At 41.8% G+C, this 18,347-nt stretch overlaps 1 protein-coding gene across 6 annotated transcripts in view; it reads right to left on the bottom strand.

Moving 5' to 3' along the window:
- Nucleotides 1-18,347, bottom strand: part of LOC126425276 (echinoderm microtubule-associated protein-like 2) — a 723,324-nt gene that overhangs the window by 26,139 nt on the left and 678,838 nt on the right. For all 6 annotated transcript variants that reach the window (XM_050088243.1, XM_050088244.1, XM_050088247.1 and 3 more), the window contains one exon: nt 10,279-10,436. In XM_050088243.1, coding sequence (XP_049944200.1) covers nt 10,279-10,436 — 158 coding nt within the window. The remainder of the gene's footprint in view (nt 1-10,278; nt 10,437-18,347) is intronic.

Raw genomic sequence — 18,347 nt, forward strand, 5'->3', positions numbered from 1 at the left:
ATGGACAGGTAGGTGGACGACAGGCACTAGTGAATAAGGAGATTAGTGTTTAGCGTCCCGTCGACAACATAATCGTTAGGGATGGAGCACAAGTTCGGATTAGGAAAAGCTGGGGAAGCAAACCGGCCATGCCCTTTTAAAGGAGCCATCCTGGCATTTTCCAGGAGCGATTTAGGGAAATCGTGGAAAACTTAAATCTGGATGGCCGGACGCAGGTTTGAACCGTTGTCCTCCTAAATGAGAGTTAAATGTGCTAGCCACTGTGCTACCTCGCTTGGTAGGACTAGCGAAAGTTGAGGTCAGGGGAGTTACAAGGATACATTGTAGCAGCAATTCAGAAAGACTGGTGTTCGTAGTAAGAATCCAGGCGGCACAGGTTGTAAAGCAGTAACTGAGGTAAAGCACATCGTATGGCAGACTGGTAAAGAGTATCAGGCCTAAGAACAGATGGTGTTGCAAGGCTGCAATGTTGGCCGTAACACTCCTCAGAGGTACTAGCATTTGCACACCCCAACTAATTGTACTTGAATCACAAGTAGTATTGTTACTTTCAAATGTCTTGTTTTCTACACTGCTGTATGGTTTTTTGTGAAAGACCTAATTAACTGTAATATTATGGCCTTATAACAAGGGTAATTGCAACTTTTTTCTTCACTATTCTCCTGTATTCTTTGTGCTACTTGTATTGTCTATCTGAACTGAGTATCAAGTGGACAAAAATAATCTGACAATGTCAGAGCAGGGTAAGGGACATCAAATCAAGCAAATTTTCCAAACAGATCAGAAATGCACAATTGTTGAGTTACAGCCTTAAAACAAAGCCAGTCAGTGAAACTGCATTTAAACTGACCCGCTAATACACATTACAATAAAGAGTACAATTATAAATAGGCTGAAGACAATGTTTACAGCTGAACAGTCAAATCTAGGCAAACTTTAATTTCTTGTCCATGGGTTATGCTAGGTACAAATTTTCTATGAAGTTTACTGGATAAAGCTTGACTATAATGTAATGACAGGGGCTGAGACAGGAACCCAGTGCCATACCCGGCAGTGACCTTGACAGTGTCCCAGTTCTCCAGGAAGTTTCAATGGTGCTGAAGTGTGCAGCAGTACTTATCTTCCATATTAAAAAGCCCCGTTTGGCCATATATAATGTGTGATTAAAAAGTAATGGGTATTATGGTTTTCCTGAAAGAATATTTATTCATCATCATCATCATCATCATCATCATCATCATCATCAAAGTAATTCCCCTCTGATATAATACACTTGTGCTAGCACTTTTTCCAATTTTGGAGGCACTTCTGGAATTAACTTTTCATTCTGGTGTTCAGCTCCTTCAGCAATTCTGTTTTTATCTCACCAATGATGGCAAAATGACATCCTTTTGTGGTTCTCTTTCGTCTTGGGAACATGGAGTCATGTTTGGTGAATATGGTGTCTGAATTAGCATAATGGTTTTGTCCCTTGCCAAAAAAAATCAAGAACAAACATTGAGTTGGAGTTGAGCAGGAGTATTATCGTGATGCAATTTCTATGAATGGTTTTGCCACAATTCTGGTCATTTTCTTTGGCTTGCTTCACAAAAACAGCACCTAACTGACAGGTAGTATTCCTTATTACCTGCACAACACTAAGGCAGGAACTAATGATACATCATCTCTCTGTAATCCAAGAAAACAGTGAGAAGAACCTTCACAAATGATTGAGCTTCTCTAATTTTTCTCGGTCTTGGCTCTTCAGGCAGTTTCCATTAGAATGACTGGGCCTTGCTTTCGACATTATACCCATCTACCCATGTTTTGTCACCTGTTACATGCCTCTAAAGTAGTTCTAGATAGTTGGCGACTTCATTCATCAATTTCTGAGCAATGTGTACATAATGTTGTTTTTGGTCAAAATTTTACAATTCCAAAACAAACTTAGCTGCTACACGTTTCTACATCTACATCTACATATATGCTCTGCTATCCACCAATTGGTGTGTGGCAGAGGGCACAATTTGTACCAAAGTCATATTCCCCCCCGCCCCCACCCCTGTTCCACTTGCAGAGCATGTGAGGGAAAAACGACTGACTCAACACCTCAGTACAAGCTCTAATTTCCCTTACCTCCGAATGGTGATCATTGCGTGATTTGAAAGTTGGTGGTAATAGTATATGCTCTACATACTCAGTGAAGATCAGATTTCGGAATTTAGTGAGCAGCCCTTTCTGTTTAGGGCGCCATCTATCTGAAAGTGCCTCCCACATCAAACTTTCTATGAGATCTGTAACGCTCTCGCAATGGCTAAATGTACCAGTCATGAATCTTGCCACTCTTCTTTGGACCTTCTCAATCTCTTGATTCAGGCCCAACTGGTAAGGGTCCCATACAGACGAACAATACTCTAAGACTAGACAAACTAACGTATTGCAAGCTATTTCCATTCTTGAAAGACTGCATCACTTCAGGATTCTACCAATAAACTGCAACCTAGAGTTTGCCTTATCCGTTACTTGTGTAATCTGATCATTCCATTTGAGATCATTTTGAATAGTCACACCCAGATACTTGATGGATGTTACCACTTCCTAAGACTGGGCATTTATTTTGTACTCTTACATTAATGGGGATTTTCGCCTTGTTACATGCATTAATTTTCTGCAAACCCCCCTTGATTTGTTCACAACTTTCATGTGATACTACTTTCCTGTAGACTACAGCATCATCGGCAAACAGTCTAATGCCGCTGTCAGTACCATCAACCAGATCATTTATGTAAATTGTAAAAAGCAGTGAACCTATTACACTGCCCTAGGGTACACATGAAGTTACGCTTGTTTCTGTGGAAGTCACCCTGTTCAGGGGCGACATACTGCTCCCTGTCTTATAGAAAACTTTCTATCCAACCACATATGTCATCGGATAGACTGTAAGCGTGCACTTTTTGGAGCAAGCTACAGTGCAGAAATGAGTTGAACACCTTTAGAAAGTCGAGAAATGTGGCATCAACCTGGGAGCTGGTATCTAGAGCCTGTTGTATATCATGACAAAGAGGGCCAGCCGTGTCTCAAATGACTGCTGTTTCCTAAAACCATGGTGGTTTCTGCAGATGAGCTTCTCAGAGTCTAGAAAGGTCATTATGTCTGAACACAAAATATGTTCCATGATTATACAACAAATCAATGTCATTGAAATTGGCCGGTAATTTTGTCATCCGATTTTCTACCCTTTTTATAGATTGCTATGACCTGGGCCTTCTTCTAGACCCGTGGAACTTTCAGCTGTTCCAATGATCTCTGATAGGTGATGGATAAGAATGGTGCTATATTTTTGTAGTGTAGTCAACATACAATCTTACGGGGATACCGTCTGGGCCAGATGCCTTCCTGGTGTCTAAGGATCTTAACTGTTTTACAATCCTAGACACACTAAACACTATGTCAGCCATCCTTGTGTTTGTTCGATAATGTGAAGGTGGAATGGTGCTGCAGTCCTCTACCGGAAATAAGTTTTTGAAAAATGGCTCTGAACACTATGCGACTTAACTTCTGAGGTCATCAGTTGCCTAGAACTTAGAACTAATTAAACCTAACTAACCTAAGGGCATCACACACATCCATGTCCGAGGTAGAATTCGAACCTGCAATCGTAGCGGTCGCTCGGTTCCAGACTGTAGCGCCTAGAACCGCACGGCCACTCTGGCCGGCTATAAGTTTTTGAAAGCTAGGTATAGAATTTCAGCCTTCTGTTTATCATCATCGGTTACATTATCCATACTGTCAGCAAGCTAAAATTTTTTGGGGTTAGTTATAGAATCTGCAGATAAAATATGCCAAAAACATCAAAAGTAAAGGCAAAAAAAAAAAAAAAAATGTCTGGCGTAGGCCAAAGGATATACAGATATTATCAGCACCCTCTCTGATGGTGATTCAGCAATTTTCCAGAAACATTCTCTTTACTTCCCTGACATCGTCATTAACTGATGTGCTAGGATGTCCAGGGTGGTCATTGACTTCAATGTCTTCTCAACCCTCTTTGAAACATTTATACTACTAATGAAGTCTTAACTTACTCATAGAAGATTTGCCAAAGCCACAGGCAACATCTGAATGCAGTGCTGCACTTTATTCCATATTTCAAGTAAAATTTAATGCATACTGTTTAAATCTTTTTTTTTCCAAAGAAAAAGTTTGGTGAGCTTTTGAAAATATGTACAATGTTTTTGACTGTCAACAATAAGGCAAATATTCAAAACAGCTGAAAATGCAAACACACAGTAGGAACATGCATACCAACACCATTTAAAAAAATAATAAAAATAAGAAATATTGAAAATCAGATTTAAAAAGCCCACAAAATTTAAAAAGATTCCAGTTACTGTTGATCACACATTGTATAAACTCGCAGGCCGGCCAAGCAGGTCATCAATATGAATGGGCTATGCACTAGTAGCTGCCACGTGTCCATCTGTGTCGTGACATTGCCAACTCCTCTGAAGCAACTTTTATCAATGCAGCCCGATGTCCTAGCCTTCGGGTCGCCTTCACTTTGCCCCCATGTCCGCGAAACTGCCAGCCACAAATTCTGTCACTGCCTCACGGTCTGAGGTATGAACTGAAGTCTTTCCAGCCCTGAGCAGCTTTGTCCAGTGCCATTCTCCAGTCATCTGTCCATGTCTCATCAGCTTGGGCAACACCACCATCTGCTGCATCAGTTTACCATTGGGCCACCAGGTTAGACGTCTTCAGTCGGGTACCAGAGACTGCCAGACTCACGGTGCAGCACTGCTCATCATCCACAGCACCTCCTGACTCATCATCACTAACAACTATCATCATCAGAGTGAGCACCCAGTACACATAATCATGATGGACTTTCAGGTGTACTTGAATATGGAACTTTGTCCTCTAAATGTGTACCGAGTTTAGTCACGGTTAATGGTTTCGACCTGAGTCGAAACAAGGCCCCGGGAGTAGACAACATTCCATTAGAACTACTGATGGCCTTGGGAGAGCCGGTCCTGACAAAACTCTACCATCTGGTGAGCAAGATGTATGAGACAGGTGAAATACCCTCAGACTTCAAGAAGAATATAATAATTCCAATCCCAAAGAAAGCAGGTGTTGACAGATGTGAAAATTACCGAACTATCAGTTTAATAAGTCACAGCTGCAAAATACTAACGCAAATTCTTTACAGACGAATGGAAAAACTGGTAGAAGCCGAACTCAGGGAAGATCAGCTTGGATTCCATAGAAATATTGGAACATGTGAGGCAATACTGACCTTATGATTTATCTTAGAAGAAAGATTAAGGAAAGGCAAACCTATGTTTCTAGCATTTGTAGACTTAGAGAAAGCTTTTGACAATGTTGACTAGAATACTCTCTTTCAAATTCTAAAGGTGGCAGGGGTAAAACACAGGGAGCAAAAGGCTATTTACAATTTGTACAGAAACCAGATGGCAGTTATAAGAGTCGAGGGGCATGAAAGGGAAGCAGTGGTTGGGAAAGGAGTGAGACAGGGTTGTAGCCTCTCCCTGATGTTATTCAATCTGTATATTGAGCAAGCAGTAAAGGAAACAAAAGAAAAATTCGGAGTAGGTATTAAAATCCATGGAGAAGAAATAAAAACTTTGAGGTTCGCCGATGACATTGTAATTCTATCAGAGACAGCAAAGGACTTGGAAGAGCAGTTGAGCGGAATGGACAGTGTCTTGAAAGGAGGGTATAAGATGAACATCAACAAAAGCAAAACGTGGATAATGGAATGTAATTGAATTAAGTCGGGTGATGCTGAGGGAATTAGATTAGGAAATGACACACTTAAAGTAGTAAAGGAGTTTTGATATTTGGGGAGCAAAATAACTCATGATGGTCGAAGTAGAGAAGATATAAAATGTAGACTGGCAATGGCAAGGAAAGCATTTCTGAAGAAGAGAAATTTGTTAACATTGAGTATTGATTTAAGTGCCAGGAAGTTGTTTCTGAAAGTATTTGTATGGAGTGTAGCCATGTATGGAAGTGAAACATGGATGATAAATAGTTTGGACAAAAAGAGAATAGAACCTTTTGAAATGTGGTGCTACAGAAGAATGCTGATGATTAGATGGGTAGATCACATAACTAATGATGAAGTATTGAATAGAATTGGGGAGAAGAGGAGTATGTGGCACAATTTGACAAAAAGAATGGACCGGTTAGTAGGACATGTTCTGAGGCATCAAGAGATCACAAATTGAGCATTGGAGGTCAGCGTGGAGGGTAAAAATCGTAGAGGGAGACCAAGAGATGAATACACTAAACAGATTCAGAAGGATGTGGGTGCAGTAAGTACTGGGAGATGAAGAAGCTTGCACACGATAGGGTAGCATGGAGAGCGGCATCAAACCAGTCTCAGGACTGAAGACCACAACAACAACAATAAATAAACAGTTGTTATTGCAGTGTGTGATTTCAATCACACCTCTCAGCCAAGGTTATTTCAGAAGAACCTAGTGAAATAAGGCCATGTTCAAAATGTTTTTTATAGAAAGACACTGCCTCAGAAAATAAGTGGAACACTCAGATGATGAAGAGGAAAACATAAATAAATAAAATTTCAATGACTGACAGGGTATGTGATGTCATTGCAGTGATTGTGAAACTGAGTCAAATTTACAAAGCAGTATAAGCTCACTTGTCACTATCACAAGGTACCCACTCAGGCCCGGATGCACGATACAGTCGGGAGGGGTGTCATAATGCTACTGTATCCTAATTTAAGTCTAGCTGGCCCACAACCGTCGTACCCAGTCCTCGATATCCTGGATACTGGCACTGGGTCAGATTTGATGTCGCAGCTGGTCCACGCTCATTCTACTGGGCACAGATTTGGAATCTTTCTGGCCACATGAGTACCTTAACATCACACGAACAATTCACACTGAAACAATGCAGTGCCATTCATTAGCAGTCCATGCTTCCTGCTCATGTCACCACACCAAATGCAGCCATTTGTCTCATGGTTTTTATTTTTTTTATTTTTTTATTTACATGTCAAGTTCCGTATGACCAAATTGAGGAGCAAATCTCCAAGGTCATGGAACGTGTCAGTAGATGAACTTATAACATAAAAGTAATAACAGATAAAAATAAATGTTCATGAACCTGAAAGAAAATCAGTCCATAAGTTTAAGCAAACGCTATCAGCAATACAATGAGAAACATCTTAATTTTTCAAGGAACTCCTCGACAGAATAGAAGGAGTGACCCATGAGGAAACTCTTCAGTTTTGATTTGAAAGCGCATGGATTTCTGCTAAGATTTTTGAATTCGAGTGGCAGCTTATTGAAAATGTATGCAGCAGTATACTGCACACCTTTTTGCACAAGAGTTAAGGAAGTCCAATCCAAATGGCTGTTTGATTTCTGCCGAGTATTAACTGAGTGAAAGCTGCTTATTGTTGGAAATAAATTAATATTGGTAACAATAAACGACAATAAGGAATATACATATTGAGAGCCAATGTCAAAATACCCAGACTCGTGAACTGAGGTCGACAAGAGGTTCGTGAACTCACACCACTTATTGCCCGAACCGCCCGTTTCTGAGCCAAAAATATCCTTCTAGAATTGGAAGAGTTACCCCAAAACATAATACCATATGACATAAGTGAATGAAAATAAGCAAAGTAGACTAATTTATGTGTCGAAGTATCACTCACTTTCGATATCATTCGAATAGTGAAAATGGCAGAATTAAGTCTTTGAACAAGATCCTGAACGTGGGCTTTCCACGACAGCTTACTATCTATCTGAACACCAAGGAATTTGAACTGTTCAGTTATACTAATCATATGCCCGTTCTGTGAGATTAAAACGACAGGTTTTGTTGAATTGTGTGTTAGAAACTGTAAAAACTGAGTCTTACTGTGATTTAACATTAGTTTATTTTCTATAAGCCATGAACTGAGGTCATGACTGCACTACTTGAAACCGAGTCAATGTTGCACAGAACATCCATTAGTACCAAGCTAGTGTCATCAGCAAACAGAAATATTTTAGAGTTACCCATAATACTAGAGGGCATATCATTTATATAAATAAGGAACAGGAGCGGCCCCAACACTGATCCCTTGGGTACCCCCCACTTGACAGTACCCCACTCAGATCCCACATCACAGCCATTATCAACATTGTGAATAATGACCTTTTGCTGCCTGTTGCTAAAGTAAGATGTGAACCAATTGTGAGCTACTCTCCTTATTCCGTAATGGTCCAACTTCTGGAGCAATATTGTGAGATCAACACAGTCAAATGCCTTTGTTAAATCAAAAAATACGCCAAGCGTTCGAAACTTTTTGTTTAGCCCATCCAATACCTCACAGAGAAAAGAGAGTATAGCATTTTCAGTTGTCAAACGACTTCTAAAGCCGAACTGTACATTTGACAGCAAATCGTGTGATATAAAATGATCAATTAACCTTACATACACAGCCTTTTCGATAACTTTTGCAAACACTGATGGCATAGAAATAGGTCTAAAATTATCTACATTATCCCTTTCTCCCTTTTTATAAAGCGGCTTTACTACTGAGTACTTTAATCGCTCAGGAAACTGACCATTCCTAAAGGAAAAATTACAAATATGGCTAAATACAGGGCTAACATGTGCAGCACAGTACTTAAATATTCTACTGGACACTCCATCATAACCATGAGAATCCTTAGTCTTCAGTGATTTGATTATTGACTCAAACTCCCTCTTGTCTGTATCACAGAGGAGTATTTCAGACGTCAATCTCGAAAAGGGATTTGCTAAGAAATTTATATGATTTCCTGTAGAAACTAAATTTTTATTTAAGTCACCAACAATGCTCAGAAAATGGTTGTTAAATACTGTACATATATCTGAGTTATCAGGAACAGAAATATTATTACTGCGAACTGACTTTTTATCATCGACCTTGTGCTGCTGACCAGACGCTTCCTTCACAACTGACCATATGGCTTTAATTTTATCCTGTGAATTAGATATTCTATTTGCACACCACATACTTTTTGCCTTGCTAATAACATTTTTAAGCACCTTACAATACTGTTTGTAATGGGCTACTGTAGCTTTATTGTGACTACTTCTAACATTTTGATATAATTCCCACTTTGTTCTACATGATATCCTTGTCCCACTAGTCAGCCAACTGGGCTGTCCATTACTGCTAGTGCCCCGTTTAGAATGTTCTAATGGAAAGCAACTCTCAAAGAGCATGAGAAATGTGTTATGGAAAGCACTGTATTTATAATGTATATTATCGGCACTATAAACATCTTGCCACTCTTGTTCCTTGACAAGTTTTGAAAAACTCTCTATTGCTGTTGCATTAACTTTCCTACATAGTTTGTAATTAAATATGACATTGGTTTGAATACAAAAACCTTTTAGTGTTAAAATTTGTGCATCATGGTCTGAAAGGCCATTCACCCTTTTACTAACAGAATGCCCATCTAGTAATGAAGAATGAATAACAATATTGTTTATGACTTTGCTACTGTTCCCCTGCACCCAAGTTGGAAAAAAACACAGTTTGCATCAGATCATATGAATTTAGGAGATCTACCAACATCCTTTTTCTTGCACAATCATGTACAAAATTAATATTGAAGTCACCGTGGCTACACGTGGGACAGTAATTCTCCAGTCCAGCTGCTGCCAGTCTCTTAATAATCGTGCTGGGTGGCACAGAATTTTATACCGAGTCCATCACTTGTTCTCAGATTGCAGATGTAAATGGGATATAATGTGCTCAGTAGACAATACAGTGATCCTCACTTCTGATGGTCAGACGTGGTTGACCAAAGCCTTGATGACAAGTATATCTGCCTTCATGTTCCTATATACTCAAACACTAGGCCAGTGTCACATTCAAATGCCCCACAAATCAGGTTATTATATGACATGGAGACCCACTATGAAGCCCATTTCAAACTGTCAGGAACTGATAACACTGTCTCATACAACTGTGCAACATCTCCATGTTTTTCATGGTGATCACTAAATGTCTGACACTATTTGTGCTCTTTATAAACCCTACCACACCTGTTAACAACACTAAAGACCAACTCTGATGGTGTGTACATTCACAAAATTGCACCGACATCCAACCATGTCTCCTGGGTGCTTCACACTTTTTTTGACAGGCACTGTTGTAGGCAAACAAGTAACTTTATAAGAAAATCACCAGTAGAGTATTAGTGACCAAGCGCATAAGAGAATAGCAAACTGTCCAAAGCAAATCACTACTCAGCATACCTGAGCTTCGACTCCCGTTGGGTTCATGCTCGCATCCAGCTGCACGAGCCGGCCATCCTTCCCGCCTCCGGTCACGATGCTGCCCTCCTTCAGTGCACAAATGCTGAACACTGAGCCTTCGTGAACTCCTCGGACAAACTTTGAGATTGTGTTGGTCCCTGTAACAAGTTGGACTCTAGAAGTATAACTTCCACGTGTGTGAAAAAACTCAAAGTATACACTAATAAAAGTTGAGCAAATCCCCGAATCTTAAACTGCAAACTGCATTAACAATGAACTATTGCTGTCGTGATAGAAGTGTGAGATCACAGTTACAACAAGGAATAAGGATAGACCTACAACAAATGACAAACATGTAAGGAAAGCTACGAGAGGTCAGGATTGAAACAAATCTTCAGTTTAGGAAAGAAATTCAACAGCACAATTCTAGCACATTGGATCACCAATCACAGCTATCAATTATAAATTTTCATCAATCACCAGAAATCTTATCTCCACCAAGTTGTATCTCAGTCCTAGGTAATTGCATTGATGAACTAAAGTCACCCAACCCAATTGACATAATCTGCCTCTCTGAACACCATGTGACCACTGGTATAGGAACTAGGCCTAAGCACAATGAGAAACTCAGACAGGAGAGTACTGCAAATGTTAGAATAAGGAAAGGTTCTCATAAAAGTATAATTAAAAATAATGTAAGTATATTTCATCAAAATATTGGGAGTTTAAAGAATAAAGTAGATGAGCTTCTGGTTTGTTTGGAAGATTTAGAAGCTGAGAATGAAATAGATATACTATGCCTGTCTGAGCATCACATTGTTACTGATATGGATAAGGTAAATGTAAGTGGTTATAAGCTCTCTGCACATGTAATGAGAGAAAATATGGAGAAAGGAGGAGTTGCCATATATGTCAAAAATTATCATTGTGCAAAAAGTATAGAAACAAAAAAGTTTTGTGTAGAGAAACATATAGAAGCATGTGCCTGTGAGCTTAAATTAAATAAAGGCACATTTATAATTGTAACTGTATATAGGTCCCCATCAGGAAATTTTCATCTATTTCTGAAAAATTTGGACTCCTTGTTGTGCTATCTGTCAGACAGGGGGAAGCAAATTATTATTTGTGGGGACTTCAATGTAGATTCTCTGAAAGAGGGTAATAGGAAAAATGACCTTGAAGTATTACTCGGTTCTTTCAATTTGACACCCGTTATTGATTTTCCTACTCGGGTGGTAAAGGATAGCAGCTCACTAATAGATAACTTCTTTATAGACCAAGATAAGTTTAACCAGATAAATGCTCAGCCTGTTGAGAATGGTCTTTCTGATCATGGTGCACAGCTAGTTACAATATATGACATAGCTCAATTCAGCAATACTAAACAGTCCTCCAAAGTAGTACGTTCAGTCAACAATTTAACAATTGCAAATTTCAGGGAAAGCCTACAGCAGTTAGACTGGGATGAGGTATACCGTGAACCTGATGCCAATTTAAAATATAATTTATTTCATGACATTTTTGTAAATGCATTTGAAAACTGCTTCCCCAAGAAAATAGTTAAATATACTCGTAAGAAACCTTGTAACAAACCATGGCTTACTAAGGGTATAAAAAATATCTTGTAACCGGAAAAGGGAAATGTATCTGACAGCAAGAAAGAGTAGTGACCCAGAAACTATCAAAAAATATAAAAACTACTGTGTTATATTAAGAAAAGTTATTAAAAAATCCAGGAGTATGTGTATCATGTCTGAAATCAGCAACTCTGATAATAAAATTAAAACAATTTGGAATATTATTAAAAGAGAAACAGGTCAACCAAGAGCAGAGGAAGACAGTATTACCATCAAATTGAATGAAAACTTTACGAACAAAAAGTCAGAAGTTGAAAATATTTTTAATAATCATTTTCTAAATGTTGTGGATATAGTAGGATCCAGGTGTTCATTAGAAGATGCTAGGCTGTTAATGGAAGAGGCCATACCTATGCAATTTGATACAATTGAAATCTCACCCACTTCTCCCTCTGAAATTAGGAAAATAATAAACTTGCTTAAAAGCAAAAACTCACATGGAATTGATGGCATTTCCAGCAAAATACTAAAAGCTTGTTCTCAACAGATAAGTAAGATTCTCAGCCACCTGTGTAATAGCTCTCTGGAACAGGGCATTTTCCCTGATAGACTGAAATATGCTATTGTTATACCTTTGCATAAAAAGGGGGATAGATCTGATGTCAACAATTACTGTCCAATCTCCCTTCTAACAGCTTTATCCAAAATTTTTGAGAAAGTAATGTATTCAAGAGTAGCTTCACATATCTGTAAAAATGAAGTACTAACAAAATGTCAGTTTGGTTTCCAGAAAGGTTTTTCAACAGATAATGCCATATATGCTTTCACCAGTCAAATTTTGAATGATCTGAATAACCGAACACCACCCATTGGGATTTTTTGTGATCTCTCAAAGGCTTTTGATTGTGTAAATCATGAAATTCTGCTAGACAAGCTCAAGTATTGTGGCATGAGTGGGACAGTGCACAAATGGTTTAATTCGTACCTAACTGGAAGAGTGCAGAAAGTTGAAATAAGTAGTTCTCGTAACATGCAAAGATCAGCACATTCCTCAAACTGGGGAACTATCAAGAATGGGGTTCCACAAGGGTCAGTCTTGGGTCCTTTGTTGTTCTTATTATATATTAATGACTTGCCATTCTATATTCATGAAGAGGCAAAGTTAGTTCTCTTTGCTGATGATACAAGTATAGTAATCACACCTGAGAAACAAGAATTAACTGATGAAATTGTCAATACTGTCTTTCAGAAAATTACTAAGTGGTTCCTTGTAAACGGACTCTCACTGAATTTTGATAAGACACAGTACATACAGTTCCGTACAGTGAATGGTATGACGCCATTAATAAATATAGACCTTAATCAGAAGCATATAGCTAAGGTAGAATATTCCAAATTTTTAGGTATGTCCATTGATGAGAGATTAAATTGGAAGAAACACATTGATGATCTGCTGAAACGTTTGAGTTCAGCTACTTATGCAATAAGGGTCATTGCAAATTTTGGTGATAAACATCTTAGTAAATTAGCTTACTACGCCTATTTTCACTCATTGCTTTCATATGGCATCATATTTTGGGGTAATTCATCACTGAGGAATAAAGTATTTATTGCACAAAAGCGTGTAATCAGAATAATAGCTGGAGTCCACCCAAGATCATCCTGCAGACATTTATTTAAGGATCTAGGGATATTCACAGTAGCTTCTCAGTATATATACTCTCTTATGAAATTTGTTATTAACAACCAAACCCAATTCAAAAGTAATAGCAGTGTGCATAACTACAATACTAGGAGAAAGGACGATCTTCACAATTCAAGATTAAATCTAACTTTGGCACAGAAAGGGGTGAATTATACCGGCACTAAAGTCTTTGGTCACTTACCAAATAGTATCAAAAGTCTGACAGATAACCAACAAGTATTTAAGAAGAAATTAAAAGAATTTCTGAATGACAACTCCTTCTACTCCATAGAGGAATTTTTAGATATAAATTAAGAAAAAAAAAATATATTGAAAAAAATAAAAAAATAAAAATAAAAAAATAAAGAAAAACAAAAAAACACAAAAAAATAAAGTTGTTATATTAACTTAAGTATGTTGTTAAATTAACCTAATTATGTCATGTATTGGAAAATTCGACTCGTTCCACATCATTACGAAATATCGTATTCATGATCCATGGAACTAGTATTAATCTAATCTAATCTAATCTAAACAGCTTTGTGAGATGAATGATATAGAAAAATGAACTACCCCAGAAAAGTAAGATGGCTGTGTACAAACATACCAATATTACACGCCGTTTCTGTTGTATGCTGCTTAAAACTCAGTCATAAAGGAAAGGGGAAAGTACAGTGCGAGCCAGTGAATTTACATTTTTAGGTTGGTTGGTTTGTGGGATTAAAGCGACCAGACTGCGATGGTCATCGGTCCTTTTTTCCAAAAAATTAAAACCGCCCAAAGAGAATAAAGAACGAACAGCAGGAAAGACGTCAGACGACACAGGACGAGAAAGACTCTGACAGAGATCAGACAAAACAAATTAAAACACACAGAGTGTGACGGTGGTTGGCCGACCATAGAGAAAAAAAAAAAGAGGAAAAGCCAACCACCAAGAACACATTAAAAACTCAGTTTAAAATCAGAGGCTAAAAGCCAGAATCAACACTAAAAAACATAAACACTCAGATTAAACTATAAAAAACCCCTGCCCGAATAAAACGCAAAACTAATTCCACCATGGCAGAGTCATCTAGTAAAAGGGCAGGGAGCCTATCAGGCAGCGCAAATGTCTGCCTGAGCACAGTTAAAAGCGGACAAGTTAATAAAATGTGCACCACCGTCAAAATCGCCCCACAGCGACAGAGAGGCGGGTCCTCACGACGCAATAAATAACTGTGAGACAGTCGGGTGTGGCCAATGCGGAGCCGACAAAGAACAACTGAATCTCTGCGAGTGGCTCGCATGGATGACTGCCACACACGCGTCGTCGCCTTGAGAGAACGGAGTTTGTTTGGCGTGGGCAGATTGCGCCATTCAGTGTCCCAAAGCGAGAGAACTTCGCGGCGGAACACATTCATTGCCCGGGATACCGACGTGACCGGGGGTCCACACAAAGACCACAGAGCAGCCGCAACGCGCAAGAGTATGCAGGGATTCATGGATAGCCATCACCAGACGAGAACGAGGAAAACACTGGTCGAGAGCTCGTAAACCGCTCAGGGAATCGCTACAGATCACGAAGGACTCACCTGAGCAGGAGCGGATATGCTCTAGGGCTCGAAAGATGGCGACCAGCTCAGCAGTGTAAACGCTGCAGCCATCCGGCAAGGAACGTTGTTCGGAATGGTCCCCTAGAGTTAGCGCATACCCGACACGACCAGCAACCATCGAACCGTCAGTGTAAACAATTCCAGAGCCCTGATACGTGGCTAGGATGGAGTAAAAGTGGCGGTGGAAGGCCTCTGGAGGGACTGAGTCCTTCGAGCCCTGTGCCAAGTTGAACTGAAGGCAAGGGCGAGGAACACACCACGGGGGTGTACGCAGAGGTGCCCGGAAAGGAGGTGGAACAGGGAAAAACCCAAGCCCGGAGAGAAGCTCCTTGACGCGTACGGCGATCGGACAACCCGACCGAGGCCGACAGTCTGGCAGATGGACGACTGACTGCGGGAACAGGACATGGTAATTTGGATGCCCGGGCAAGCGAAAAACATGGGCAGCATAAGCATCCAGTAATTGTTGGCGTCGTAACCGCAGTGGAGGGACACCTGCCTCCACTAGTATGCTTTCCACAGGGCTGGTGCGGAAAGCACCAGTGGCAAGGCATATCCCGCTATCGAGGATTGGGTCCAGCAACCGCAACGCAGATGGGGAAGCTGAGCCATAAGCCAAGCTCCCATAATCCAGACGAGACTGGATTAACGCCTGGTAGAGCCGGAACAGGGTAGATCGGTCGGCGCCCCAGCGGGTGTGGCTCAAACGTCGCAGAGTATTGAGATGCCGCCAACATGACTGTTTGAGCTGCCGGATATGAGGCAGCCAAGTCAACCGGGCATCGAAAACCACCCCCAAAAACCTGTGTGATTCCACCACTGAAAGAAGTTCGCCGTTAAGAGAAAGCTGCGGCTCCGGGTGGACAGTACGTCGCCGGCAGAAATGCATAACGCAGGTCTTGGCTGCTGAAAACTGGAACCCATGAGCTACAGCCCAAGACTGCGCCTTATGGATAGTGCCCTGCAGCTGACGTTCAACAGCTGCAATGCCAGTAGAGCTGTAGCAAAGGCAGAAGTCGTCAGCATACAGGGAAGCGGAGACAGAATTTTCCACGGCCACAGCGAGCCCGTTAATGGCTATTAAAAACAGACAGACACTTAAAACAGAGCCCTGTGGCACACCATTCTCCTGGACGTGGGAGGAACTATACGAGGCCGCGACTTGCACGCGGAAGGTACGATACGACAGAAAATTGCGGATAAAAATCGGCAGAGGACCCCGAAGACCCCATCCATGAAGCGTAGAAAGGATGTGATGACGCCATGTCATATCGTACGCCTTCCGCATGTCAAAAAAGACAGCGACCAGGTGCTGACGGCGGGCAAAGGCAGTACGGATGGCTGACTCCAGGCTCACCAGATTGTTGGTGGCGGAGCGGCCTTTACGGAACCCACCCTGAGACGGAGCCAGAAGGCCCCGAGACTCCAGTACCCAATTCAAGCGCCGGCTTACCATCCGTTCAAGCAACTTGCAAAGAACATTGGTGAGGCTAATGGGACGGTAGCTGTCCACCTCCAGAGGGTTCTTTCCAGGTTTCAAAACGGGGATGACAATGCTTTCCCGCCATTGCAACGGAAACTCCCACTCGACCAAAAGATGGTTGTAAAGATCGAGGAGGCGCCGCTGGCAGTCCACTGAAAGGTGTTTCAGCATCTGACAGTGGATGCCATCTGGCCCAGGAGCGGTATCAGGGCAAGCGGCTAGGGCACTGCGAAATTCCCACTCACTGAATGGAGCATTGTAAGATTCTGGGTGGTGGTTGCGAAACGAAAGGCTCCGACGTTCCATCCGCTCTTTAATGGAGCGGAAGGCCAGTGGGTAATTGGAAGAAGCGGAACTAAGAGTAAAATGCTCTGCCAAGCTGTTGGCAATTTCGCCGGAGTCTGTACAAACTGCTCCATTCAGTGAGAGCGCAGGGACGCTGACAGGGGTCCGATAGCCATAGAGGCGTCGGATCTTGGCCAGACCTGCGATGGAGAGACATGGAGGACAATGGTGGACACATACCGCTCCCAGCACTCCTGCTTGCTTTGGCGGATAAGGCAGCGGGCCTGCGCACGCAGCCGTTTGAAGGTGATGAGGTGTTCAATGCAGGGATGTCACTTGTGACACTGTAGCGGCCGCCGGCGACCACCAAGGCACAGTCCGCCGCCGAGGGGACCCAGAGGAATGGGGAATGGCAGATTTGGCGGCAGTGATGATGCTGGTGGTGACCGATTGAACCACCACATCAATGTCATCATTAGAGAGAGGCTCAATAGCGGCAGTGGAGGAGAACAAGTTCCAGTCAGCCTTATTCATAGCCCATCTGCTAGGGCGCCCAAAAGAGTGACGCCGTGGTAGTGACAGAAAGATCGGAAAGTGGTCACTACCACACAGGTCGTCATGCACACTCCATTGGACAGATGGTAAGAGGCTAGGGCTACAGATTGAAAGGTCAATGGCGGAGTATGTGCCATGTGCCACACTGAAGTGTGTGAAGGCACCATCATTTAAAATCGAGAGATCGAGCTGCGACAATAAATGCTCAAAGGTGGCGCCTCGACATGTTGCCACTGACCCACCCCACAGAGGGTTATGGGCGTTGAAGTCGCCCAATAGCAAGAAAGGTGGCGGCAATTGGGCTATCAGCACAGCCAGGACATGCTGCGAGACATCACCATCCGGTGGAAGGTAAAGACTGCAGACGGTAACAGCCTGTGGCGTCCACACCCGAACAGCGACAGCCTCTAAAGGTGTTTGGAGAGGGACAGACTCGCTGTGCAGAGTGTGAAGGACATAGAGGCAGACGCCACCAGTCACCCTTTCATATGCTGCCCGGTTCTTATAATAACCCCGATAGCCACAGAGGGCGGGGGTTCGCATTGCTGGAAACCAAGTTTCCTGAAGAGCAATGCAGAAGAAAGGGTGAAGGCTGATAAGTTGGCGGAGCTCAGCTAGATGGTGGAAGAAACCGCTGCAGTTCCACTGGAGGATGGTATTGTCCACTGCGGAGAAAGGCGTGACAGGACTGGGAAGGCAGATTACGCCGCTGGGTCACCTGCTGCCCCCGATGGAGCACCCGTGCAAGTGCTATCCATTTTGTCTGAGGGATCGGTGAGATCGAGGTCCTCAGCGGACGCAAGGATCTCCACCTCATCCTCAGACGCAGAGCTTTTAGGTAGCGGTGGAGTAGGTGCCACCGCAGGTGTCTTGGACTTACGGGTCTTCAAAGT

This window comes from Schistocerca serialis, chromosome 10 (genome assembly GCF_023864345.2).
Source record: "Schistocerca serialis cubense isolate TAMUIC-IGC-003099 chromosome 10, iqSchSeri2.2, whole genome shotgun sequence".
NCBI classification, from domain to species: Eukaryota; Metazoa; Arthropoda; class Insecta; order Orthoptera; family Acrididae; genus Schistocerca; species Schistocerca serialis.